At 42.4% G+C, this 27,285-nt stretch overlaps 1 protein-coding gene across 3 annotated transcripts in view; it reads right to left on the bottom strand.

Annotated features, from left to right (window-relative positions):
- Positions 1-27,285, bottom strand: part of LOC126094458 (semaphorin-2A-like) — an 816,626-nt gene that overhangs the window by 69,089 nt on the left and 720,252 nt on the right. For all 3 annotated transcript variants that reach the window (XM_049908840.1, XM_049908839.1, XM_049908838.1), the window contains one exon: positions 13,697-13,824. In XM_049908840.1, the coding sequence (XP_049764797.1) occupies positions 13,697-13,824 (128 nt within the window). The remainder of the gene's footprint in view (positions 1-13,696; positions 13,825-27,285) is intronic.

The raw sequence follows: 27,285 nt of genomic DNA on the forward strand, positions 1-27,285 counted from the left end.
TCCAACAATGAAAGACACTCTCCGTGGCCGCACATTCACCAGCCGTGCTGCTATTGCCTCAGCGATTTTCCAGTGGTCAAAACAGACTCCTAAAGAAGCCTTCGCCGCTGCCATGGAATCATGGCGTCAGCGTTGTGAAAAATGTGTACGTCTGCAGGGCGATTACGTCGAGAAGTAACGCCAGTTTCATCGATTTCGGGAGAGTAGTTAATTAGAAAAAAATTCGGAGGCCTTAGAACTTGAATGCACCTCGTACGTGTCAATGACGCATCCCACACGATCTTGATAGGATTTAAGTAGGGGAAACGGGCACGCCAGGCCACTCACAGAATATCCTCTCGTTCCAAAAGCTCCTCCATCTGGGCAGTTCTATGTGGTCGGGCGTTGTCCCAAAAAATGAGGCCATTAACGAGAGCACTTTGAAAAGACGCATATAGGGTAGGGATATAGTGTGACAATAACGTTGACCAGTGAATGTACCGTGTTCAGAGGTTTGGAGCTCAATACGTACAAGTAACGTTGTGCCTCTGCACACCGTAACAACTGGATCACCAATGCGATCATGTTTGACGGTTTTCCAGAGACATTACATGTTCCCACCTCCCGCCACATGGGGGCACGTAACGCGCCCAGGAGAAAATGTAGAAGACGATCGTTTTGGTGGTCCAGGCCGTATGATGTGCCGAGGCATATGTTGCATGGATGTGCTGACCTCCAAATCTTCCAACACGATACACTCAATAGTCGACGCCATTGTGACACTGTACTCCCTCACCGTTTGCGTCATTTCAGGGGTGCACGTGCATTCTGCCCTGCCTTAATTTTTATTGACAACAATGCGCGAACTCATCGAACAGCGCTGGCAGAGGTGGTTTTGGAATCAGAGGATATTCGGACTCATTTAAATCCCATCAAGTACGTTTGGGACGCGTTGTGGAAACCTATTTCAGGACGTCCACTTCCACCAGTGACCGCCCAGGAACTGTTAACCGCATTGAACGAGGTTCAAAAATGGTTCAAGTGGCTCTGAGCACTATGGGACTTAACTGCTGAGGTCATCAGTCCCCTAGAACTTAGAACTACTTAAACCTATCTAACCTAAGGACATCACACACATCCATGCCCGAGGCAGGATTCGAACCTGCGACCGTAGCGGTCGCGCGGTTCCAGACTGTAGCGCCTAGAACCGCTCGGCCATTCTGGCCGGCATATAAGTAGTAGGTTTGGCCGCGGCAGCCTCCCATAACAATAATGATAAAAAGTATGAAGGAAGCCGAGACTTTGTTGACACGTTTTATGTTGTAAAAGAACGGGAAAAATTAGTCATCTGACTTTGTACGTGAGTTTCAAGCATAAACGTGCGAAAAATATGCCCAAGTAAAATGATGCTACAAAAACTGAAATTTGGCTAAGTGACAGTTAACTATAACAGTTTAATGAAAAAAAAAAACAATTCGCTGCATTTTTTGCGTTGGGGAAGTGCTCAGCCGACGACTGAAAGATACGGCGCATCGCTATGCCTATGGACCATGAGGGAAACCCGCGTCCGCTTTGGACGGCGCATCTGGCCGTTAGCTGCGTTCGCGTTTCTCTCTCTCTCTCTCTCTCTCTCTCTCTCTCTCTCTCTCTCTCGCTTTTCCTCACACAAGCGTCTCCTCTGCTCCGAATTAATTGTGGCTGTTAAACTCGAGAAGACCAGTGCTCCTTCGAAAAGTCTAGCGTTGAATGTTTTTGTTTATTCTGCCGCCATGCCTTTACTGGATGCGACTATAATCATTCCATTTTTCAGGAAATGAAAGAGCCTTTTCTTAGCAATTACCGCAAAACTCCGCAGAGTACCTCGATAATTTTAGTAAACTAAGTGACGTATCTGACGGAGTGTTGGAGAGTACGTTTTAAGCAATTGAAGAATATGTTTGTCGACTACACGATTAAAATAAAAATAGCATTGTTAAGGAAGCATGAGTCGCTATGTTTTTGATAACGTACGTCTTCCAAAACGACGACATAGATCGTCTGCCAACAAAAAATATTGACAAGTCAGCACTGCCACCTTGCAAAATCGAACTGCAGCAGCATTTGCTTCGAATGAGTGCATCGCTAATATTCATGCCCACGCGCATCTTGCTCTTGCGACTGAACTGCACCCGACAGATTACGACGGGAAAGAAGAAAACAACAACTTTTTCTTTAAATGGTTACGCGATGAACAGCTACCATCTTCGCTTAAGGATATTACCATCGAAGAAGAGCACAAAGTACTGCAGGTTAGAATTCTTCTAATCTCTGCAAATATTTCCTTATTTAAATGTAATTTTTTGCTTATTGTGTTCAGTATTTTTTTAAAAATGTTGCAAGATAACGTATACTCCTCAGCCGTTGTAGTGAAAATAAATAAATAAATGGCGTGTGACGAGGGCCTCCCGTCGGGTAGACCGCTCGCCTGGTGCAAGTCTTACGATTTGACGCCACTTCGACGGCTTACGCGTCGATGGGGATGAAATGAAAGGATCAGGACAACACAACATCCAGTCCCTGAGCGGAGAAAATCTCCGACCCAGCCGGGAATCGAACCCGGGCTCTTAGGACTGACAGTCAGGCGCGCTGAGCACTCAGCTACCGGGGACAGACTAGTGAAAAATAAAAGAAAACGCGCCTGCGCGCATAGCGCCGAGCACTTTTCCATCGCACAGAACTCAGTGTACTATTTTCTCGTTAAACTCTTTAAAGTTAACTATCACTTAGCCAAATTTCAGCTTTGATAACATCATTTTACCCAGGCATATTTTTCACATGTTTACACTTGAAGCTGACACGTAGTACCCCACAACAAAGTCAGATGAGTACTTTTTTCCGCTTGTTTACAACGTAACAAATGTATAAACAAAATCTCAGCTTTCTTCATATTTCTTTTATTATTATTATGCTAGTGTGGGAGGCTGTCGCGGCTACACGCACCCCAAAATGGTTCAAATAGCTCTGAGCACTATGGGACTTAACTTCTGACGCTATCAGTCCCCTATAACTTGTTGTTGTTGTCGTCTTCAGTCCTGAGACTGGTTTGATGCAGCTCTCCATGCTACTCTATCCTGTGCAAGTTTCTTCATCTCCCAGTACCTACTGCAACCTACATCCTTCTGAATCTGCTTAGTGTATTCATCTCTTGGTCTCCCCCTACGATTTTTACCCTCCACGCTGCCTTCCAATACTAAATTGGTGATCCCTTGATGCCTCAGAACATGTCCTACCAACCGATCCCTTCTTCTGGTCAAGTTGTGCCACAAACTTCTCTTCTCCCCAATCCTATTCAATACTTCCTCATTAGTTATGTGATCTACCCATCTAATCTTCAGCATTCTTCTGTAGCACCACATTTCAAAAGCTTCTATTCTCTTCTTGTCCAAACTATTTACCGTCCATGTTTCACTTCCATACATGGCTACACTCCATACAAATACTTTCAGAAATGACTTTCTGACACTTAAATCTATACTTGATGTTAACAAATTTCTCTTCTTCAGAAACGCTTTCCTTGCCATTGCCAGTCTACATTTTATATCCTCTCTACTTCGACCATCATCAGTTATTTTGCTCCCCAAATAGCAAAACTCCTTTACTACTTTAAGTGTCTTATTTCCTAATCTAATACCCTCAGCATCACCCGACTTAATTCGACTACATTCCATTATCCTCGTTTTGCTTTTGTTGATGTTCATCTTATATCCTCCCTTCAAGACACCATCCATTCCGTTAAACTGCTCTTCGAAGTCCTTTGCTGTCTCTGACAGAATTACAATGTCATCGGCGAACCTCAAAGTTTTTATTTCTTCTCCATGGATTTTAATACCTACACCAAATTTTTCTTTTGTTTCCTCCCTAGAACTTAGAACTACCTAAACCTAACTAACCTAAGGACATCACACACATACATGCCCGAGGCAACAGCGCAGCTCCGGAGCGAAGCGCCTAGAAACTCTCGGTCACAGCGGCCGGCTCACACGCCTCAAATACGTAAACTGAGGGACACTCCGTTTACTAGCAATAGTAAATAAACTATAGCAAAGAATGGTAGCTTTCCTACTTTTGTTCATTAAAGGTGGCAGCTGGTTCCCAGACTAAGACGCAGCCGTGACCAGAACATGTAGCGCCGCGTAGCCCCAAGTCCAAAGTGCAGACACGTGAATTTTAAGTACCTAAATCATACATAAATATCTCAAATCATTAATTTTCTGAATCAATTGCAGTTCATATCGACAGTTAAACTGTTGCATATGTGACTAGCAGAGGAAAGGAAATCGAGGCAGAGAATGATGTTACATTACAGACGACTATCTTCAATCGGACTTTAATTTGTCAATATTAAATATTTTATAACAGTTCCTGTGGTATACTGAGATACCAGTTGGAACCAGAAGCACCGTGGATGATCGTCCGCAGCAGGAACATCGCTGCGCGCAAACCCATCACGACGCCCGCGAGGATCACGCCCCCTGGAGCGAATACCAGCACGAGAGACGCGCGCTGAAGTAACCGTGCTCGAGCAGAAGTTGCAAGCTGCAAGTTGTAAGTCAGTCCGTGGCTTCCTAGGGAGTTCCTGCAGAACTTTTGTTGTGTCTCCAAGTTGTCGAGTGGGACAAAAACAGTGGCCGATAGATAGACAGCGGTTTAGTCCCCAGCAGAAATACAACAATGAATAGATTTATCGTGTACGGACAGAGACCACCTGCCTAGAGATTGAACTGAGTGCTGTCAGTTTGGAACTGTTGTTCGAATAGCACATCAAGACAGCAGATAAAGTGTCTTCCGACTTTAGTTCGGAGAATATTATTCCGTTTGAGTTCATGTAGCTGTAGTCAACGCAGGACAGACATGCTAAACCTGCATTCAACAATTGCTGTAACCAGCGTTACCAAAGCTGAGTGGTATATCTTTTACTATTCACTATTCTGTGCTACTTTCATTGGGTGTGTGCTGCGGCATGCGTCCTATCGGGACACCTGTATTATTCTTTTTCAGTGGCAGCGAGATACACATCAAAGTGGACGTTTGAATAATGTATATTCTGATAACAATCAAGCAGCCCCTTGCCTCACAAAATTTCGAAGTGTCTGTTGAATGACGAAAACAAATATTTTCCTTATACCAATCACACCAGAAAAAGTTAGTACATTTAGATACTTCACAGTAATTAGTAATTTTATTCCGACAAAGGTAGGATGGTCGTTGTTCTGCATATTTTGCTATATACCAGACATATTCGATCAAATTCGTAAAATGTGAAGGAAACTGACAATGCAGAAATTACTGTAGTTTAACAGTACTGTTCCGCTCATAAACCTGAAATGACAATGAGCTAAGATCAACATCATCATCTTTTAAGACTGATTATGCCTTTCGGCGTTCAGTCTGGAGCATAGTCCCCCTTATAAAATTCCTCCATGATCCCCTATTCAGTGCTAACACTGGTGCCTCTTCTGATGTTAAGCCAATTACTTCAAAATCATTCTTAACCGAATCCAGGTACCTTCTTCTTGGTCTACCCCGACTCCTCCTACCCTCTAATGCTGAACCCGACGCGCAAGTCGCCGAAGTGGCGTCAAATCGAAAGACTTGCACCAGGCGAGCGGTCTACCCGACGGGAGGCCCTCGTCACACGACATTATTATTATATATACTGCTGAACTCATGAGCCTCTTAGGTAACCTTGCTTCTCCCATGCGTGTAACATGACCTCACCATCTAAGCCTGCTCGCCCTGACTGCTACATCTATAGAGTTCATTCCCAGTTTTTCTTTCATTTCCTTATTGTGAACACCCTCCTGCCATTGTTCCCATGAGCTAACGGAAATTATATTTCCTGGCGATTTTCTGAAAAATGCTTCAGATTTTTGAAAAAATTTTATATCGAGAGGTTGAATTGGTTCCGGGTGGAATCCGAATTATATTAAGTCTTTTCGTCGTCCTCTCAAAGACGAGATGTCGTCACGTCCAGGCCAAGAGTCCAACTAAAACGATGGATTATTTTCTGGTAATGATTAGAAGGCGTTTCGGATGTAACATTTAATATTATTCTCTTCCATTTTTCCGGATTATGCCACGCTGATTGTAAGATTTTTGCAAGTAAACCGACATTTTTTTTTTAATTTTGGTCCTAATTTGCCTTGATGCTCCTGAAGACAGATTTAAAGCTATGGAAACAGTAATCTACTAATACGACGGTGAGTCAAATGAAAACTTTAAATATTTTTGTAAATATTATTTATTGTGCAGAAGTGGTACCAAGCTGTATCACTTTTCAACATAATCTCCCCCACGCTCAATGCAAGTCCAGTGCTTACAAAGTGCATAAATTCCTTTAGAAAAAATTCTTTTCGCAGTCCACGCTACCACTCATGCACTGCGTGGCGTACCTCTTCATCACAATGGAACTTCTTTCCACCCATTGCGTCTTTGAGTTGTCCAAACATATGGAAATCACTTGGGGCGAGGTCTGGGGAGTATGGTGGATGAGGAAGACACTCAAAATGCAGGTCTGTGATTGTTGCAACTGTTGTACGGACAGTGTGGTGCCTTGCATTGTCATGTTGCAAAAGGACACCTGCTGACAGCAATCAACGTCGTTTTGATTTGATTGCAGGCCGCAGATAATTTTTTAGGAGATCTGTGTATGATGCACTGGTGACAGTGGTCCCTCTAGGCATGTAATGCTCCAAAATGACGCCTTTTTCGTCCCAAAAGAGAGTCAGCATAACCTTCCCTGCTGGTGGTTCTGTTCGAAACTTCTTTGGTTTTGGTGATGAGGAATGGCGCCATTCCTTGCTCGCTCTCTTCATTTCCGGTTGGTGAATGTGAACTCAGGTTTCGTCTCCAATAACAATTCTTGCAAGGAAGCCATCACCTTCTCGTTCAAAGCGCCGAAGAAGTTCTTCACAAGCATCAACACGTCGTTGTCTCATTTCAGGAGTCAGCTGCCGTGGCACCCATCTTGCAGATACTTTGTGAAACAGGAGCACATCATGCACAATGTGGTGTGCTGACGCATGACTATTTTATAAACATGCTGCAACGTCATTCAGTGTCACTCGGCGGCTTTCCTTCAGTATGGCTTCAACTTCTGCAGTGTTCAGTGGAGTCACAACTCGTTGTGTCTGGCCTGGACGAGGAACATCTTCCACTGAAGTCACACCATTTGCGAACCTCCTACTCCATTCGTATACTTGCTGCTGTGACAAACATACATCACCGTACTGAACTCTCATTCGTCGATGAATTTCGATAGGTTTCACACCTTCACTACGCAAAAACCGAATAACGGAACGCTGTTCTTCCCTGGTGCAAGTTGCAAGTGGGGCGGCCATGTTTATACTGATACTACGACGGTATGTGTGCATCTGTACTATGGTGTAACCTACAGGCCATTCTGCACGCTGTTTATTGCACGCTTACCAACTTACAGGATAACGGTGCGAAATTTCGATTTGTTATTACAAATTCAAGGTTTTTATTTGACTCACCCTCGTACGTATCACTGTAACTGTGGTATACGAATGTGTCATAGCATCCATCGACTGCACAAGCGACTCTGTCTTTTTTCCACTCGAAATAATGAAGTACGTCTTGCTTCTATATTAAGCATTTTCGGGTATAGCAAGAAGCTTCATCTTCATATTAGCTACGAATTTCTCTGTAATATTTCATAGTAATGACATCTCTTCACATTTACTTGAGGTAAACTTCGTAATTTTAAGACTTTTGTATAACTTCCTGCATCTGTTTAACGACGTCGAAGAACCCAAAAATCAGTAATGTTCACCTTACTTGCAATTGGGAGCGCCAAGTCTAACACGTCACCCTCGGTAATGGTTCACTGACTCCCACGAGCAGTTCTATATCTTTCGAATAGTTTCTCCTTCACATTTATGTAAGTTTTATTTGCATTTTTCTCACTTCGCGTGAATCTATCGTCCATTTATATAATTCATACTGTAGATATAAGCGTGCAGATATAAATGTAGTTCAGTTTGTAACACTATTATTCAATCAGTCATCTAATTTATAAAAAAAAATTACATTTAAAGTTTGTCGTAAGATAACTGTGATATGCAAGGACTATATCCAATGTGTGATGTATGTGATGTCAGAGAGTTTTACTAATGTATATATGTAATTTATGTGAGGAAATACGTGAAATGTGTGATTTAATAAATAATATTTTGTCGTGGATCAATGGTTCAAAAAAAATAGTTCAAATGGCTCTGAGCGCTATGGGACTTAACATCTGAGGTCATCAGTCCCCTAGAACTTAGAACTACTTAAACCTAACTAACCTAAGGACGTCACACATATCCATGCCCGAAGCAGGATTCGAACCTTCGACCGTAGCTGTCGCGCGGTTCCAGACTGTAGCGCCTACAACCGTCTGGCCACTCCGGCCGGCGTGGACCAATGAAATGAAAATATTAGTGTATGTAATTTTATATATTTGTACAAGTTGTCATTTGTATAAAACGGTACACGCTTGGGGATAATGTGTAGGATATATGTTATGTAAAAGATGGAGTGCTTTTGTACTGTTCGGAATTATTGTGGCTTGGATTTTTGGCGCGCTACCTGTAGAGCGAGCGGGAACGAGAGGACACAGTCAGTAGGCAGCAATGAAAGACGCCACACTCGGGCGGAGGGGGCGATGCGTTGCCTGGAAACTGTTGCACAATAGCCTCGAATGGCGGTTGCTGAACTATTTCGGCTATGGCACAAGTTGTTGGGCTACGTTACGGATATTAGAATAAAGCCAATAAGAATTAATTAGTTCATACTTGAAGAAACTTGTACGCCATGAGTAGTGTAGTCGCCATTACTGACCGCCACACTCAACAACAACGGTCAACAGGCTACGAACTGTATAATTAGAGTTGTAGAAGCGTGAACCAGTAACTCAGAATTAAATTTTTTTGAATAATTATTCTGTTAAACATAAAATTCTGTTCACCTTGTAATTTTATTCCTAAACATTCACTTATAAAGGGGCCCGTTCCTGGTGTCTGGTCACTCCGACTAAACCTATTAGAAAAACATTTGAAGTATTTACGGGCACTAATTTTCATCTTTGAATAAATGTCTGAAAATAATTGTTGTGGACTAATTTCTAAAGTGAAGGTAAAGGTACGGTATGATTTACGGAGCAGAAGTAATTGTTTTCAGACAGATTTCCATATGTTTGGACCACTCAAAGACGCAATGGGTGAAAAGAAGTTCCATTGTGATGAAGAGGTACGCCACGCAGTGCATGAATCGTTGCGTGGACTACCAAAAGAATTTTTTCTAAAGGAATTTATGCACTTTGTAAGCGCTGGACTTGCACTGAGCGTGAGGGAGATTATGTTTGATACAGTTTTGTACCACTTCTGCACAATAAATAATATTTAAAAAAAATATTCTTTTGGTAGTCCACGCAACCATTCATGCACTGCGTGGCTTACCTCTTCATCAGAATGGAACCACTTAATTAACTTGGTACAGAGAGGTCAGAGGTTCCGTATTATTCCATTTTTACTGCGTTTCTTTTTCTCAGCTAGAAAACTCTCAGGAAAAGGAACGAATAATCTGTTTTCCATATCGATTAGTTATACATCACGGTAAAATACTGTAAAATGGGTAACCTTATACGACAGTTATGGAAGCTAGGCGCGTTTCTGATGATTATACTAATGCACAGTTCGCCGTATAATAATGTGAAACGGCGCTTTTCCCATGCAGGACCATTTGTTCTCCTGGGGTACAGTGATATAAGCTAACTCAGAGGGAGATCAGGGTCTCACATTCCGCCGACATCGAGGTCATTAGAGACGGAGCACACGCTCGGAATGTTTGAAGGATAGAGAAGGAAATCGGCCATATTCTTTCAAATGAATCACACCGGCATTTATCTGGAGAGATTTAGGGAAAGCACGGAAGACCTAAATGTGGATGTCCGGACGCGGGTTTGAACCGTCGTCCTCCCGAATGCGAGTCCAGCGTGGCATCCAATGCTCCACTTTGCTCTGTACAAGATCTAATCAATCTTTATAATGATAACGACAGTTAATGAAACGCGACACGTGATTTCGCCTCATATATTTCTTTTGTGGATGTCGGTGCTTTTCAATTAGAGTTAATTTTAAGTTAAAAGATAAGAAATGGTAGTTTTACTAAAAGGACAGTCTCAAGACTCTAGGAGGCAGATGAACAAAATTGTAGGCAAATACAAACGGTTGGTGGACTGTAGTTTATGCAAAGTAACCAAACTGTAATGACTAGATCGTACTAGAGACATAGCTGGATTTAAATAACTTAGAAATTTCATTAATTCTCCCCACATAGGTGCAAAGATTGCTTTTCATCGGTGTAGTCATTTCCCTGTTACGGGACTTTCGCGCTGGCCTAGGTAGCAGCGTCGTTGACCAAACACAAGATATTGTCGAGAAATCGCAAGCTCTGACTGCAGGCGAGGTCAGACAGGGTACCGCACACCTTTACGACGTCGACCGGGCGTGACCCAGAGCTCAGGTCCCTGCGTCTGGCTGCCGTAACAGGAAAACGTAAAGCCGAGGAGACGGTGGCCATTGTAAACAGCCGTAAAACCCGCCTCCGTACGCAGCACCTTCCGGCTTCCGCTCTACTTTCGGGGAGAAACAAAAAAGGGATGGAAGTGAAGGGATGACGGGGGAGAACACATGCACAGCTGTGCGGAGGGGATTTGCCCGCGCTCCACGGTAGGGGACACATCGGCAAAGGTAAACATGCGGTATTACGGACGCCTTGTCGCGTAAACAACGGGGTCACACGTAAGGTTCGTCTCCCCAAAACAAAGAGAGACCAAAACTCGTCGTCCTTTCCGGTGTGCTCCAATAGCGACGTCGCCTCCGTAGTTAACACAGAGCCCGTTCTGAGATTGCCAACTTTAAATAGGTGTTAAAAAGTAATTATCCTTATGCGTCACTACGCATATCCTTTTAATAGAAGCCGGTCGGAGTGGCCGTGCGGTTCTAGGCGCTACAGTCTGGAGCCGAGCGACCGCTCCGGTCGCAGGTTCGAATCCTGCCTCGGGCATGGATGTGTGTGATGTCCTTAGGTTGGTTAGGTTTAACTAGTTCTAAGTTCTAGGCGACTAATGACCTCAGAAGTTAAGTCGCATAGTGCTCAGAGCCATTTGAACCATTTTTTGAGTAGAAGCCGCGCGGGATCAGCCGAGCGGTCTAAGGCGCTGCAGTCATGGGCTGTGCGGCTGGTCGCGGCGGAGGTTCGAGTCCTCTCTCGGGCATGGATGTGTGTGTTTGTACTTAGGATAATTTAGATAAGTAGTGTGTAAGCTTAGGGGCGGATGACCTCATCAGTTAAGTCCCATAAGATTTCACACACATTTTTCTTTAATAGAAAAAATATACGTGTCATGGCACCGAGTTTGGTTTCAGAAATCAGGTTGGTAACTGAAGCAAGACTACGTGATATGCACCCGCTCGCTCTCTCTCTCTCTCTCTCTCTCTCTCTCTCTCTCTCTCATCAGACTCACTGTTGCTCCTTCTCTTTAAGATCCCCTTTCTGTTTCAATATGCACTTCTCACATTGTGTCACCAAACTCCCTCTCTTGGTTTTTCCTGTCACCATCCCCCAGTCTCTCTTCTTTGTGCTTAATTTTCTTCATCTCGTTGAAGACAGGGTGCTGGGTACGCAGCAGAAATATCTTGAATCTGAACTTTCTTTACCCCTTTGACAGAGCACGACCAGTTTACGAATATAAAATTTCAGTGTTTAGTGCACACCTTCGCATGTAACTCCGCGCCTTAGGATATATCGGCCACCCAAGAGCAAATCAGCTTCAGAGATACTATCGAACTGTATCGCTGCTAGGATGACTCAAATCACACTGCATGCAAATGCTCTGCACTTCTCTCTTTGGTAGCAGTTACTTACAATATGACGTTATGAACATATCGCTAAGCGACATCGTGATGTAATCAACGTTGATGATTGAGACATGTGTCCTGAACCTGATTTTCGGTTGAATGGTTGACATTCTCTTTGGCCACGAGTAATATACGAAGCTGTGCAACCTGAAGTGTTTGTTGTAACCGCCACAATTGTAGGAAGAGACTGGGAGACCTAGATTAAGTTCTCTGTAAAATTCAACTAACTCCAATATACTACCCCCCTTTCACTTTTTTTATCTGCATTGAAGCAAAAAATACATGGAATGTATGTTTATAAATCACTTCTTATTATATACGATGTCAGTTCATAGATTGAACACGCCATATAGACCAACAGTAACCTATTTTCTCACTCTACGTGACGGCTGTAATAATTGGCGGGAGTTCCACGCAATCTTACTTCAGCAACAAGGAATTTGTAACTGTTGATTAGGTAATGGGGTTTCTCGTCTGATACAAATACTCATTCCGTGGTGGACGGTCGACTCAATAATGAAAAATTTCCTTTCTATTAATAATGGCAGCTTCTTCGATTTTTCGTTTACATTGTTATCCTATTAAAGGTCTGCCATCCACTAATTAGCGAAACAAATTTTATAAATATTTCGCTCCTAAACTGCACAACAACCATCATTCTTATGTAGATATAGAGCAATAACTACTCAAATATCTATATTTGTACTGCTTGTACCCACTTCACATTGTTCAGTTTTATCAACTATCAGTATACTGAAAACTCAGGGGTGGGAGAGGAAGGATGTGCAAATGAGCCGACCGCTGTGGCCGAGCGGTTCTAGGCCTTCAGTCCGGGACCGCGCTGCTGCTACGGTTGCAGGTTTGAATCCTGCCTCGGCCATGGATGTGTGTGCTGTCCTTAGGTTAGTTAGGTTTAAGTAGTTCTTATTCTAGGGGACTGATGACCTCAAATGATAAGTCCCATAGTGCTTAGAGCCATTTGAACCATTTGTGCAATTGATTATATAAACGTCCAACGTACAACAAAAACGCCTAAGTCAGGAGACCGTTACTGAAATGCACAGCCGGCCGGAGTGGCCGAGTGGTTCCAGGCGCTACAGTCTGGAACCGCGCGACCGCTGCGGTCGCAGGTTCGAATCCTAGTTGTGTGTGATGTCCTTAGGTTTAAGTAGTTCTAAGTTCTAGGGGACTGATGACCACAGCAGTTAAGTCCCATAGTGCTCAGAGCCATTTGAACCATTTGAAATGCACACACGTAACATTTCAGGATAAAATGAATACCTGCAAGTCTACATGACATACAGGTCCATGTAGACATTTATCAACTTGCACGGTTGTCTGCATTTTGGTGTAGAGCCATCTACGTAAACGTGGCACTAGGGAAATATTGGTGCTAGTTAATTCCGCAGCGCAAAGCGTTGCACAGTATTATCCTACGTATTATAAATCTGAAAGTGGCAAATACAGTCAGGAAAAGCACCGTTTTGTGTTTTTCAGTAACAACAGACTTCGTGTTTTCCTACTCGAATACTACTACTACTATGACTACCACTACCAAATCGAATGAAATTGCATTGTATTACAAACCACATCCTTGTATCCAGAATTGGGAATTTCTGAAATTTAACTCTTGAACAGGACTACAGTTATGTTAAGTGCACAGCAGAACTGTGAAACCAGACTGCCTCAGCTGAAATTTGAAGCCAGCTACTGTTTTGCAGTTCCTTACCACTGTGTCTGCTGTGATGTCGTACCTGTGGTGAGATATCCATGACGTGGATCGCTTCTCCTGGTGTCACGTCGAAGACGTCGACGAGACTTGACGAGGATTCCCCGGTAGCTGGATCGAACCACTGGGCGACCTTGTACACGGACCCAGTGCCTGCAAACGCAAGAGTCGGCATTGGCACAACAAGAATTTAAAAAAAAAAAAAGGTATATGATAACCATCTAGGTCAACTTGGAAAACGTACAGACTCTAATATACTGAATATGAGAATTATTACATAAGTGCACTAATACAAAACTGATTAGAATCAGTGTACTGGTATAGAAAAACAAGTAGAGCTGTAGATGTGAACTAAGCTGCGGTGTCGTATCTTACACCAAAAATGAAGAAAATGTAAGCGTCTATTCTAAATACATGCAAGAAGCGTTTTTAATAAGTCAGTATGTGATTCCCGCCCGGCTAGCCGTGCGGTCTAACGCACTGCTTCCCGAGCGGGAAGGCGCGCCGTCCCCGGCACGAATCCGCTCGACGCATTAGTGTCGAGGTCCCGTGTGCAGGCCTGTGGATGGCTTTTAAGGCGGTTTTCCATCTGCTCGGCGAATGCAGGCTGGTTCCCCATATTCCGCGCCGGGCGGGGTGGCCAAGCGGTTAAAGGCGCTACAGTCTGGAACCGCGTGACCGCTACGGTCGCAGGTTCGCATGGATGTGTGTGATGTCCTTAGGTTAGTTAGGTTTAAGTAGTTCTAAGTTCTAGGGGACTGATGACCTTAGAAGTGAAGTCCCATAGTGCTCAGAGCCATTTGAACCCATATTCCGCCTCAGTTACAATGTCTCAGCGATTACTGAGCAAACACTGTATCCACGTACACGTACACCGTAATTACTATACCACGGAAACATTGGGGTTAAGCTCGTCTGGAATGAGACGTTCCCGGGCGGGTGGGGGAGGGGGGGGGGGGGCTTCTGGGGACCGAACCGCATAATAACCCTAGGTTCGGTGTAGGGAGGCGGTGGGGAGAGTGTACTGCTGTAGCCTGTTGTGGGGTTGTGTACCGCTGAGGGAAACAGAGCCTCTCCGTCGTTTCTAGGTCCCCAGTTCAATAAATACATACATACGTACAGTCGTGCTCAAAAGTATCCGGACGACCTGAATTGCATTTTGCCTGATTCGCATGCAACCCACATAACGCAGCTGTCTAGCAGGTCCTCTAATCGCTCCTTGGTATAGTCGTTTGACTAATGAAAATGGCTCCAACAAGTCACTATTAGAAAACTCTGCTCTGTATCGCAATAACTCAAGATGTAAAGTAATACAACGATACTGCAAATATCAGGGAACGCCTTATCACAGATAAGACTGTCCTTAAGGCTTGTAAGCTCACATTTATTGCAATAAATGACATACCTGAAATGTTACCACTCTCATTATTACGTCAGATAGGTAATGCACGTAGTAAGTTCGTCGTATTCATGATTTTCTCTTCAAAGTAACATACCGTACTTGTTATTTAACACAAAATGAGATTAAAATTTTAAGTTATTCACGAGCAGCTAGTTGAGAATATGTATGAACTTTAAATGACACGGCGAAGCGTCTCGTTCTGCATTTGGATTCAAACCCAGGTCATACAGACTAAGATTTCGTGACTGACGGAAACTAACAGTCATTCCTGACTAGGCATACAGAGAGTGATATACCTCGATTTTAGACAGTATCAGTTAGCAAATATCAACTTTAAATTACATAACATAAACATTTATAACGGACGCGAATTCCTACCCAGCATCTATTGTCCCTGTTATCTAACTACGAGAGATCTTACATTTTGCTTCTTCACAAGTGACTTACTTGAAATGCCGTGATGTAAAGCTTTTTGTTGGACAGGGATTCGAACCCAGAACTTAATCGGATTGTTATCGAAGCACAGTCAACTGTGACATATCGGATTTTCTTGGAAATAGCTGGATGTTTTAACTGAAATGACGAGACGAAACATTAATTTTTTCCTTCCCAGGACTCCAACCCGGAACCTATCGCTATTATTTATTAGAGAAAACGAACGTTAAATATGGGTTTGTTACATCAGCAGCGACATGTGAGCATGTTTGAACTAGAAATAATACAACGAAGAGTTCAATGTTGACTGGGAATTGAACCCCACACGTACCGTTGTTGACCACACACAAAGAGACGTCAGCTACAGAATTTTTCTCCACCAGCACCTCGGAATAACATCCATGAACTTAGAGTGATCTCTCAAATAGTTCTGTGTCTCACTGGGAGTCAAAAACGTCAGATATCGTTAGTGTTGACAATGAATGAAAATGCATTAAAAATCAAAAAAATGGTTCAAATGGCTCTGAGCACTATGGGACTCAAGGACTCAACATCTGAGGTCATCAGTCCCCTAGAACTTAGAACTACTTAAACCTAACTAACCTAAGGACACCACACACATCCATGCCCGAGGCAGGATTCGAACCTGCGACCGGAGCGATCGCGCGGTTCCAGACTGAAGCGCCTAGAACCACTCGGCCACACCGGCCGGCTAAAAATCAAAATTATTATCCATCAGCTGATAGGTGTTCTCATGCCTGAGCTTGATAATACATAATGAAAACTTTAGTGCCGGACCAGCGTTCGAACCCATTCACGCGCAATATGTGGAGATGTTGAGGAATCTGCAGTTTTGAACAAACAACAAATTGTAGTTGAGTTGTATTGTCACGAAGGGAACAAATTCCGCGTTAAGGGCGGTATGAGTTGCATTCCAAGTTCAGAACCAATTTTATCGACATACAGAAGTTCAAATAAAAGATGGAATAAGGGTCATGTGACCCTACATAGCGTTTGTTTCGTCACTATAACTAAATAACTAGTATAAGAAAGGTTACTGGTGACAGAGTTTCCACATTTCTCCTCTCCTGACTTTATTGTGGTGCAATCTAACGACTACTTGGTAGAGAAGGAATATCATGTTTAATGTGAATTTCAGACCACAATGCCATTATACCTTCTTCACTTGGCGTAGCCAGAAGAGAATAGAATCTGTCTCTCCCTATTAAAAAACATGGGCCGAAATCGGAATCGAACCCAGACCATCATCATAGGAAATTACTATCAAACCAACAGACCACCAAATCATCTTCTGTATGACTCATTTTTCTTTCATAAAACCGTTGCGGCACACTCGATGAGAATTCTGACACACAGGCTCCCTGTAGTGGTCTGCAGCATGTTCAGTACATTCATTTACTTGGCTGACTGAATCGCCATGAACTAGCTGCCTCGGCTACCCAGGGCATACATTCGACTCTATTTTGTAATCACGGAAATAAAATCATGTAACTACCACCTACACAGAACTGCCAACAGTGTAGGATGCAGAAATTAAAAGAGGAAGTGTTCCTTTCCATTTGAGCTACTCTATTGCGCTATCTGTTTGTTGAAAACGTCGTGCAGTGCAAAAGAACAGCTATAACTGTCTGTCTCTCAGAAGTCTAGATCCGGCCATATGCATTATCTCACAGGACTGTGGAATGCGGAAATTCTGGAGGTACTATTGTTGACTTCTGGAGGTGCTGCAGCTAGATGACAGGTAGTAGCGTCACGGGAAGTGTCACGCACCGTAGATACGGTGTCGCGAGTTCCATTTCATTCGCTGCGACATTTTTTACAACGCAATTCTGCTGTCTACTGAAGTTACCAATTTAATGGAACTTTGAACATAATTACCTTCACTTCTCAACACAAAATAGCCGCATGTGGAAAAAGGGCTCACTTCTGCGACATTTTGTTCTTTTCAGGTTTAATAGATGGCCAGGCAGCAGATGCATCTCGAAGCTTTTGTATTATGTACGGGGAGAGCGCATCGTGCCAAAATAGTCAGAAAAGTATTTTTTACATTAGCTGTCGTCTGGTAGTGGCATTTTATTCTTCTTCAAACCTTGTTTGACAGCTTTCACTCAGAATAAGTTTTCTACATGCATCTAATCAATAAACTGCATGTGCAATATCAGACTGTTATAGATCACATCAGAGAATTCGCATATATCGTTGATGATTAATTTCTCTCTCATGTTTAGTATTGCTTTAACAACACTAAAAGAAACCTTACGAATATTGTGCACTGTATTAAAAGAAATGAAATAAAACTACCCACGATAACCTTACGACGAAAGACTGTTTTAATAAAACTGAGTATCTGTACACAAGTGTACCTCTATCGGCACGAATTAGTAAAATACTACTCATTAGATTTCGATTGGGTCTGTGTTTAATTGGTATGCTGTGTCATACTCAACAGGTATGCAAATGTGGCATTACATAAATAAAGTTATGTATTCCTAGAGACCCAAAATCTGCTTGTCAGCAGCGGAACGAGACGTTACCTGTTGTGCAGCATTGTAAGTTTTTCACCATTGCACTATGAGCTGAAAGTATTTTCTTGCGATTTCCTGATCGATATTCGATCTGACTGCTTGTAGGTCTTTCACAGAAGGGATAAAAACGTTACATTCAGCGAGACTGGAACCGCGAACCAGAACAGATGCTTTTTCAGAGGTCAGCACGTCACCACAGAGCTAGCAAAGAGGTATGGGTTGCCCATTTCCTTTACGAGACCAATAGTGTCTAGACATCGTAAACCGCTATTTAAAGGACGAGTTTAGTTGCGATTTTCACATGCAACGACTTTCCTGGGCTGAAAACTGTAAATTTACAATATTTTGTTACACCTGAAGCGATAATAACTCAGATTAATCAATGGAAATGACAGGAAAAATCAAGTGAACTTTGAGGCTTAATTCCGTGCACACCAGGAAGTAACTCGTCGATCACAGAGTTGCCAAATATACCTTGCCTTGTTGCCAAATCTCAGTTACAGTACTAGCAGGAAGAAGACGAACCGATGTGATCCTACAGCGGGCTGGGAAGTGACCACAGCTGGCCTTTCAAAGACGCGGCTGCGACGGCCTGGAATACGTAATGCGTCTGATTCGCATTTATGTAACCAGATTTAGGGACTGGAGCGTAGTTACTAATAATACTCAGAACTGACTGCAAACTAAGCATCATAAATCAGTAACTCTCATAGTTGTTTTTATATTTCTTTCGTAACTGTACTCAAACCTAAGAAACTCATTCACGGATATTTTCGTGCCTCGCCGATAGTCGACCACACCAAACAAATAAAAAAAAAGTGTGTGTGTGAGTGTGTGAGAGAGAAAGAGAGAGAGAGAGAAATAGAGAGAGAGAGAGAGAGAGAAAGAGAGAGAGAGAGAAATAATCATAAAGAAGAATGAGAGTGAGGGTAAAAAGTTGTTGTAAAGAAATTGAATACCGGTATGTAAAGAAATCTTTCATTAAAATAACACATTCCACATCATTACGAAGTGTCGTATTCATGATCTATGGAACAAGTATTAATCCAATCTAATCTTGTCAATCATATTCCTGACTAGCCGCGAAGAATCATGAATTACCGAAATTTTCGCCAATATCAGTAATCAAATCTAAACTTGAAAATAAAAGACGACAGTTTTTGTAATAAACCGGGACTCCTATCAAGACCCTTTCATCCCTGTTAATTAACCACGAAAGACGTCTGATATACCTCCATTTGGAAGTAACAAAGTGTGTATGCATTTAAAGTTGAAGTGCATGATGTGAAGTTCAGTGACGGAGGTACGAACCCAACACGTAATCGGATTGTTAACTAAGTAAAATCAAATGTTACGTATCGGTTTTTCTTACCAGCTGTTAGGTGTTTGAATCTAAAATAAGGATACAAATTTTTGTGCCTGAGCGACAGTCGAACCGCACTCCTATCGTTCTTCTTTATCGTCCACGAATATAGCTTAATTATCAATTGCTTACTCACCAACAGTAAGATGTGTGCGTGTTTGACCAGAAATTGTTGGCAACAGATGAACAGACATTAAAAATACACGTTAATTTTCACTAACAGGTCGGTGCGCACGTGATAGGGCTTGAAATGAAGTTATGAATATTTTTGTACTGGATCAGGAATCAGACCCACATACTTACCTTTGGAGGTGACCTAGAGAAGATTGCAGTCTTGGAAAAAGGAACGAAATGATTGAACTGCCCTGTTCCGAGAGATTCAGTTCCTCGAAAGAGGAGATACGAATTCGAATCACAGTCCAGCACCAAATATTTCAACGTCTCTAGTTCAATCAAGTACAAGTAAGTTCCTTTAAATGGCTATCGGTTCATCAAATAAAATAAAATTTTGTAATGGAAGTAAGTTTACTGGCGACAGTATTTCTGTTTACAGTGACCTCCGCCTACGTCATTTCCCAAAGCAAACCGGCTCTGTCCAGTTGGGAATGAAGGAACGTGATGTTTAATGCGGATTCTGGATTATAGCGTCTTTCTCTTGAGGTTACCAGTGGTAAAGTAAATCTCTTTGTGCCTCTTAAAAGTAAATGCCTGTACCCACGCATTGCATTCTTGATAGTTCGTTCCACCAGACCACATTTCCCAGGCCCAGGAGTGTGTTGTAACGGATGATGTGCTTAGCTTACAAAATTAGTCAAGGTGGAAAAAATGCGAGTCTATTAAATGGTTAAGTAGAAGGAAGCTTCTGACGCGGAGATTATGCTATTCTCACGTCAGCACTATGTAAAGACTCTTCTAGGCATCATAGCCTCGATGTGAAGCCATTTTGAAATTTTCACTAATTCAGGAAATATCTTAGTTTGAGAAAATCCACTGTGAAGTGTGAAGTTACCGGATAATTCGATTATTGCCATCATTATTACTATCATTTTCTTCATACCGCTGCTGGAACACATGTGCTTGAAGATCATTTAATGCCTTTTGGTCATTATGGAAGTAGTTGCCCAAGAACAGGTTCTTTCCCTGTCTACGGAATCATTTTCATGTTAATATCAAACATCAGCAATTACTCGTAGATTACATTAAAACTAAAGTAATTGATGAAGAGGTTACTTGATAACAAAAACGCGCTGCCTTTCTTCATTTACTTGCCGCTAGAAATGGCTGTCGAATACTGCCAAACAAAAAGCCAAGGGATCTTACTGCCTTCCGAAATACGTCGCTGTCAGTTCTTCCATATGATTTGGTCGACGTGACCTGTTTCAAGTTGAGTATGGCAGAGAATGTTTTAGAAAATCAATTGTATTCCTTTGCAATAAACAGAAAGATTTTCATTCTAAGCTATCCAAGTTCAAAATTCTCGGAATATTAGTTCAAATTTAATATTCGCTTCTATAATGTAGGAAAGTATTTCACAGTTGCAAAACCCGCATCCGACTCATTGTCCTTACACTGACCATAAATTCTAACTCAGAGTGACACCAGTTTAAGTAACCTAATGTAACGAAGACTGTTTCCCAGTGTTCTTTCTCATCGAAAAATATGCAATTCACTCACTGGGCTCCATAAGTACACTGTAACAGTAATTTCTGTGTGTATGCAATGCATACGGATTGTAGAATTCAATGGTGCTCTCTCTTCCACTTATGTATACAATATGACTGACCTATACGGGCCCTTTATCATTACAGGCCCTGGGTGGTGCAACATCATACTGACAACAGTAATGTGCTTATACTGACCACCTCACTGTTTGTTTTACCTGATTTTGTAATCATTTAAATAAAACAACATGACCTTCCAGTGGGAGAGATTGCGTCCCTCTTTTCCTCGTGTGAAATTTGTCAGTAAGCTTTTTGCCTTCCAACCAGCGAATTGCGGCAGAGTACGGCCGGTAAACGATTCACAAACCAAGATCTAGTGCCGTTAAGACGATTTCTTTAAACATTGTCATAGCTGAAGGAATTTAGTTTCTTCTTAAATCGTCTTATGCAGCAACGTTCACAGATATCTCAAATAGGAAAAGCTCTTTATCCAGGTACGAAGGTTGTAAAACAAACTTCCCACAGTTTGTGTCAGGTTGATCTTTTCGTCTGATAGCACTGCGTAAGTATTTTGTCTAAGAGGTGTCACAAGTAGTGTTCCTGTAGCTGTGGGAATCATTTGTTGAAAACGAGTTTAACACCAGTGGGTACAGCACTGCTAAATATGATTATGAACCAAAGTCAGAGTTCATCCACAAACTGTGGCGTATTTATAATATTGAAGCTAGACTGTGTATCGTTGTCTTCCTTGAGTGGGCATCGGAAGGCGTTTACACACACGTATACAATACAATGATGGCTTGCAGAAAATAAAGGCGAAAAGCGTATGACACTAAAATTGTGTTTTATTCAGTTGCTGTCAGACGGTCCATAAGTAAGAATTATCAATGTACCGTAATACAATTTACTGTGTCGAGCTACCAAGAGTATTTGATGTGTAAAGGTTTTCTCCTGATTTCATTACAGAATTTTTTTCTGGAAATTCGCAGCCCAATAAAGTAAATCAGAAAGAAACTTGCACACGCTGGCCCCTACCACAGTTAGAACTGACGACTTATTATGCCGTTGCGACACGAGACAGGGGCGCTACCAACGGGCTACGGACACACTGCTAACAACACGCCACTCTAAATCATGGTGTTTGTCGCTCAGCCTCATAATTCATCGTGACAGATTATAAAAGTTGTCACTTATGTGAAGAACAGCATTTCTTATACAAAAAATTGAATTTTCTGACTCAGTGTCTTAGATTACATGATGATTATATAGCACGAGTCATTCAAATGGATAGGTGAGTCAATTCAGTACCATACGCGGAAGTGATTGCACTGTCACAGTATTGCCAAATGTTTGTGACGATGTTGCCATTTCTCAGCTGTGCTAGGAACAGCTCCGTAGCGTTATGGGAGGAGAATCCCGTGCTCATAATATAGGAGGATACAGAGAGGAGGCGCGGGGTTTGGTTAATATGCAGCGTTTTCTCCTACCAGTTGCGTCAAACATTTAGGTGTGCAATCTTCCATCACGATTACAGTTTCCCACAGTTACTTTGTGACAAAAGATTATTTTAGTACAATAAAAAGTAAGAGTAGATGTTCCCTTCACTCAAATGTAATCTTTATTTTTTTTATTTTTGAATTTACAACCACACATGGAGGTAGATCATTTCTGTTAGGCATGCGAGTGCCTGCTTTCTTCGTCTGTCGCTCCCACGGACAATCAAACACAGCAGGGGATGTACAACAGCGAGCCGTGTATATCGTTTAAACTTTGTCAAAGTTTAGTAATATTTACACAAGAGCGATAACACCGCACTCCTGTGCCCCTTTCCCAGCAGAAATCTCAGTCCTGAGTACGTTTCCAGTCGAAGCATCGGAAACAACAAACAGCTTTATGCAACACTTGTCTTGTTTGCTTTTCATATACACACTAAAATGTATTCGTCCTCGAACACCACACATTCTTCATCAACCGCAAATTACGCACAGAGCGCAAACGAAAAAGAGTAAAAACTATTCAGATGGTGAAAAAAATAGACAATTTTGCACAGTGGGTCACGTTCTGGACGATTACCACGAATATACATTTTATTGCCGTTGAGGCGCAAGTTCGACGAAATTACTTTGAATATATTTGGGTTCACAACTGTTGTAGGAAAGTTAGACAGAAGCATTGATGCTTCTGACCAATAGTCTGGTTTTTGGCTTCTCCACATGGCACAAGTGAACTGTTGCTGCAAAAACGTGTAAATATCCTCAGTTTTTGCCGTTGCCCACTTTCTCCAGACACTGTTGGCATTAAAATAGTTTTGTGTGCGTGACTGTTATTAAACAGGCAACGGCCTTGCCGCAGTAGATACACCGGTTTCCGTGAGATCGCCGAAGTTAAGCGCTGTCGGGCGTGGTCGGCACTTGGTTGGGTGACCATCCAGGCCGTTTTCGGGGTGCACTCAGCCTCGTGATGCCAATTGAGGAGCTACCCGACCGAATAGTAGCGGCTTCGGTCAAGAATACCATCATAACGACCGGGAGAGCGGTATGCTGACCCCACGTCCCTCCTATTCGCATCCTCTACTGAGGATGACACGGCGGTCGGATGGTCCCGGTAGGCCACTCGTGGCCTGAAGACGGAGTGACTGTTATTAAACAACCGTACAGTTTAGTCTTAGCTTTTATCGCTTTTGTTATTTATTCTGGCAGAAACAAAGGGAAGCTATTAGTCGACGTGGAAGTAGTGTCAACCGATGTCTTGACAGCAGCTACTTCCCGTAAAGGGTGCACGACTGGAGGGAAGCCTATTGCACGCCATCAAAGTTTTAAATCTGCCATCTTGAGTCTCTTTGGCACTAACAGAGACGCAGTTGTCGGTTGTGCATCGCCACTCTCCTCACCTCCAATCAAATCACAATAATTTTTACAACCGAAGTTGGTTTGCATGTTCATTCAGGCAACACAATACTTCAGTCGCTTCCCGTTACTTTCTTTTATTTATTACCTGCCTGAGAATTCAGCCACACAGAAATGTGGATCAGTATCAGAATATCAACTTTTCCTTCTCAACCGCAATCGTCGGTTTCTTACTCTACAGCACTGGGCCAAAGAAGTTGCAGATAGCAGACAAGAGCATCATGGAACTCAGCGCAGAACGGCATCATACAACGAGCTGTTGTGAAGCACTTATAGTTCAGAATTCGCACAAAGCGTGGTATCTCAATACAGAGACTCCTCCTTTTGTAGTGAACACGGTTGTCAACAGATGGCCTGAAGAGCTCAGTCAAATAGTAAATGTACCTTACAAAATTTGTGATAGGCGATTGTATTTTTCTTTAATTTGTTCACATGGCTGGAAAGATCGGAAAACCCACTTCTGGCAACAAAAATTATGTTATATAAACTTTCTGTAGTCAATAAACTTAAGAAATTTAGTTTTTTTTTCTATTTAAAAAAAATATCAATTGCTTGTGCTCCTAGCACTTTGGTATGTCGATCCTTTTTTTATGAAATCAAACAATTATCTAGAAATTTGACTTACTACCATTTTTTTCTGCAACCAATACCAAGGACATTACACTTCGTCAAAAAATTACGATTTTCCAAACTTTTGCATGGGTGGCTTCTTGTTTCTTGAAAGTGCCGCTAGCTGAGTTTAGGCATTCGTGTTTCTTTATAATGCTGCAAGACATCGTTTTTCCTTGGCCGAAAAAAGCGGTTGTTGTATCATACCCACAAAGGCGTGGGTGGAAAGCATATGACCATTGTACAGTCGTAGGATGCAGTCAAAACCACTTATTGTCTTCTGCACTTCCTCTTCCTGGCTTTAGGAACTACAGAGCCCGCCAGAAAAATGTATACATACTTTAAGGAACGAAAAGTATTATTTATGTGTTTATTTTACATCTAATAATTGATCACAAATGTTGTACAATCTTCAGTTTTGCACATGCTTACTTTAAATGTTCAAAATGTTCACCGTTGGCGGCTGTATACAGTTCCCCCCAACTCAAGGTCCATATGTGTTAGATCTGGCGACCGTAGAAGGAACTCAGTCCCCCCTCTTCGTCCAATTCAATGCCCTGGAAAATTGTCATCCAGGAAAGCCCGTACGGCTAGGTGGTAGTGTGGTGGCGCCCCAGACTGTTGATTGAAGGCCTATTCATCAGCTCCATAAAGCGCACGTATACCTGCCAGAATTGATCTGTGTAACACTTTCAGGTACACTTCTCCAGTGACAGTAGCATCAAAGACAAAGGGTCCTACTAAGCCCCTAAATGATAGTCCATACAACACATGAACCCCTGGTAGATTGACCGCTTTATCCACAAAAACATGCGGATTTTCCGGTGCCCAGTACACACTGTTATGTCGATTCACTATTCCATTAAGCTTAAATTGTGCCTCGTCACTACACACAACCTTCGTCACAAATTCTACGTCATCAATTACCATTTGCTGATACCATTCGCAAAATTGGATTCGGCGATTAGGATCGTCATGATTAATCGCGTGCAGTAACTGTGGAATGAAAACTTTCCATTTTGCAGCTTTCAGAATCCTTCGTAAACCTGTACACTTAACCTCTACTTCATTTGCACATTGCATAACAGACTTCCGTGGAGAATTAAGAAACGTTTCCAACACGAGAGCCGACGAAGCAGGACTAGTAGCTGTACGCTGTCTTTTGATCACAAATCGTTCCATGCAATTCAAAATTGTCAGTGATGTGTTTAATTGTTAGGCGGGTTGGCGGTTTTGTTTCAAACTCACGCCTCCACTGACGTTCCACTTCAACAGCATTATCAAACTTGAAAAACCACTTGACAATACATTTTCGTTGCTCGAATGTCAAGCGTGCCCCAGCCACCCTATTTTCTCAATACCGAGAAGAAAGTACTAACATCTGTTGAGCCAAAGACCATACTACAAGACAAACTCAAATCGTACGACAATATCGATATCTCGATAGAACCTAACAAAGAGTGTATACATTTTTCTGGCGGACTCTGTATAAAATTTGTGGGGCACATGTAAGCAGTTAGTCTTCTTATATGTTAGTAGGTATTGCATGTAATGTCAGTAATGCTGTATATGACACAAAGTGAGATACTCAATTCTAAAGTATAAGATAAAATATATTTCTACTATACAAACAGAATCTGAAATAGAAGAATCCAAAAACTTCCTATTTTACCTTCTTGCACAAAGTTTGAAAAATCATAATTTTTTGACGAAGTACAGCGCCCTTGGTACTGGGTGCTGAAAAAAGTTGTAGTTATCAAATCTGTAATCATTTTGTGCTCTTGCAGAAAGGGCCGAGACGCCGAAGCGATAGGAACGCAAGAAACAGAGTTTTTGAAAAAACTGAAAAAAACTCGGAAATTTTCAAAGTTTAATGATTGCAGAAAGTTTATCTAACGTAAATTTTGTTCTCAAAACCTTATTTTCCAATATTTACAAGCGTATGAACGAGTTGAAAAAATAAAATCTTCTGTCCCACCTTTTTCATTGTTGTTGTTGTGGTCTTCAGTCCTGAGACTGGTTTGATGCAGCTCTCCATGCTACTCCATACAGTAAAGCTGCATGTCCTCGGGAAAAATTACGACTGTAGTTTCCCCTTGCTTTCAGCCGTTCGCAATACCATCACAGCAAGGCCGTTTTGGATAGTGCTACAGGGCCAGATCAGTCAATCATCCAGACTGAAACTTTCTGGCAGATTAAAACTGTTTGCTCGACCGAGACTCGAACGCGGGACCTTTGCCTTTCGCGGGCAAGTGCTCTACCATCTGAGCTACCGATGCACGACTCACGCCCGGTACTCACAGCTTTACTTCTGCCAGTATCTCGTCTCCTACCTTCCAAACCACTACCCGAATACTGCACCTCTCATTCTGGAAACATCCCCAAGGCTGTGGCTAAGCCATGTCTCCGCTTTATCCTTTCTTTCAGGAGTGCTAGTTCTGCAAGGTTCGAAGGAGAGCTTCTGTAAAGTTTGGAAGGTAGGAGACGAGATACTGGCAGAAGTAAAGCTGTGAGTACCGGGCGTGTGTCATGCATCGGTAGCTCAGATGGTAGAGCACTTGCCCGCGAAAGGCAAAGGTCCCGAGTTCGAGTCTCGGTCGGGCACACAGTTTTAATCGGCCAGAAAGTTTCATATCAGCGCACACTCCGCTGCAGAGTGAAAATCTCATTCTGGAATCATCCAGACTGTTGC

The sequence above is a fragment of the Schistocerca cancellata genome, chromosome 8, assembly GCF_023864275.1.
Source record: "Schistocerca cancellata isolate TAMUIC-IGC-003103 chromosome 8, iqSchCanc2.1, whole genome shotgun sequence".
NCBI lineage: Eukaryota > Metazoa > Arthropoda > Insecta > Orthoptera > Acrididae > Schistocerca > Schistocerca cancellata.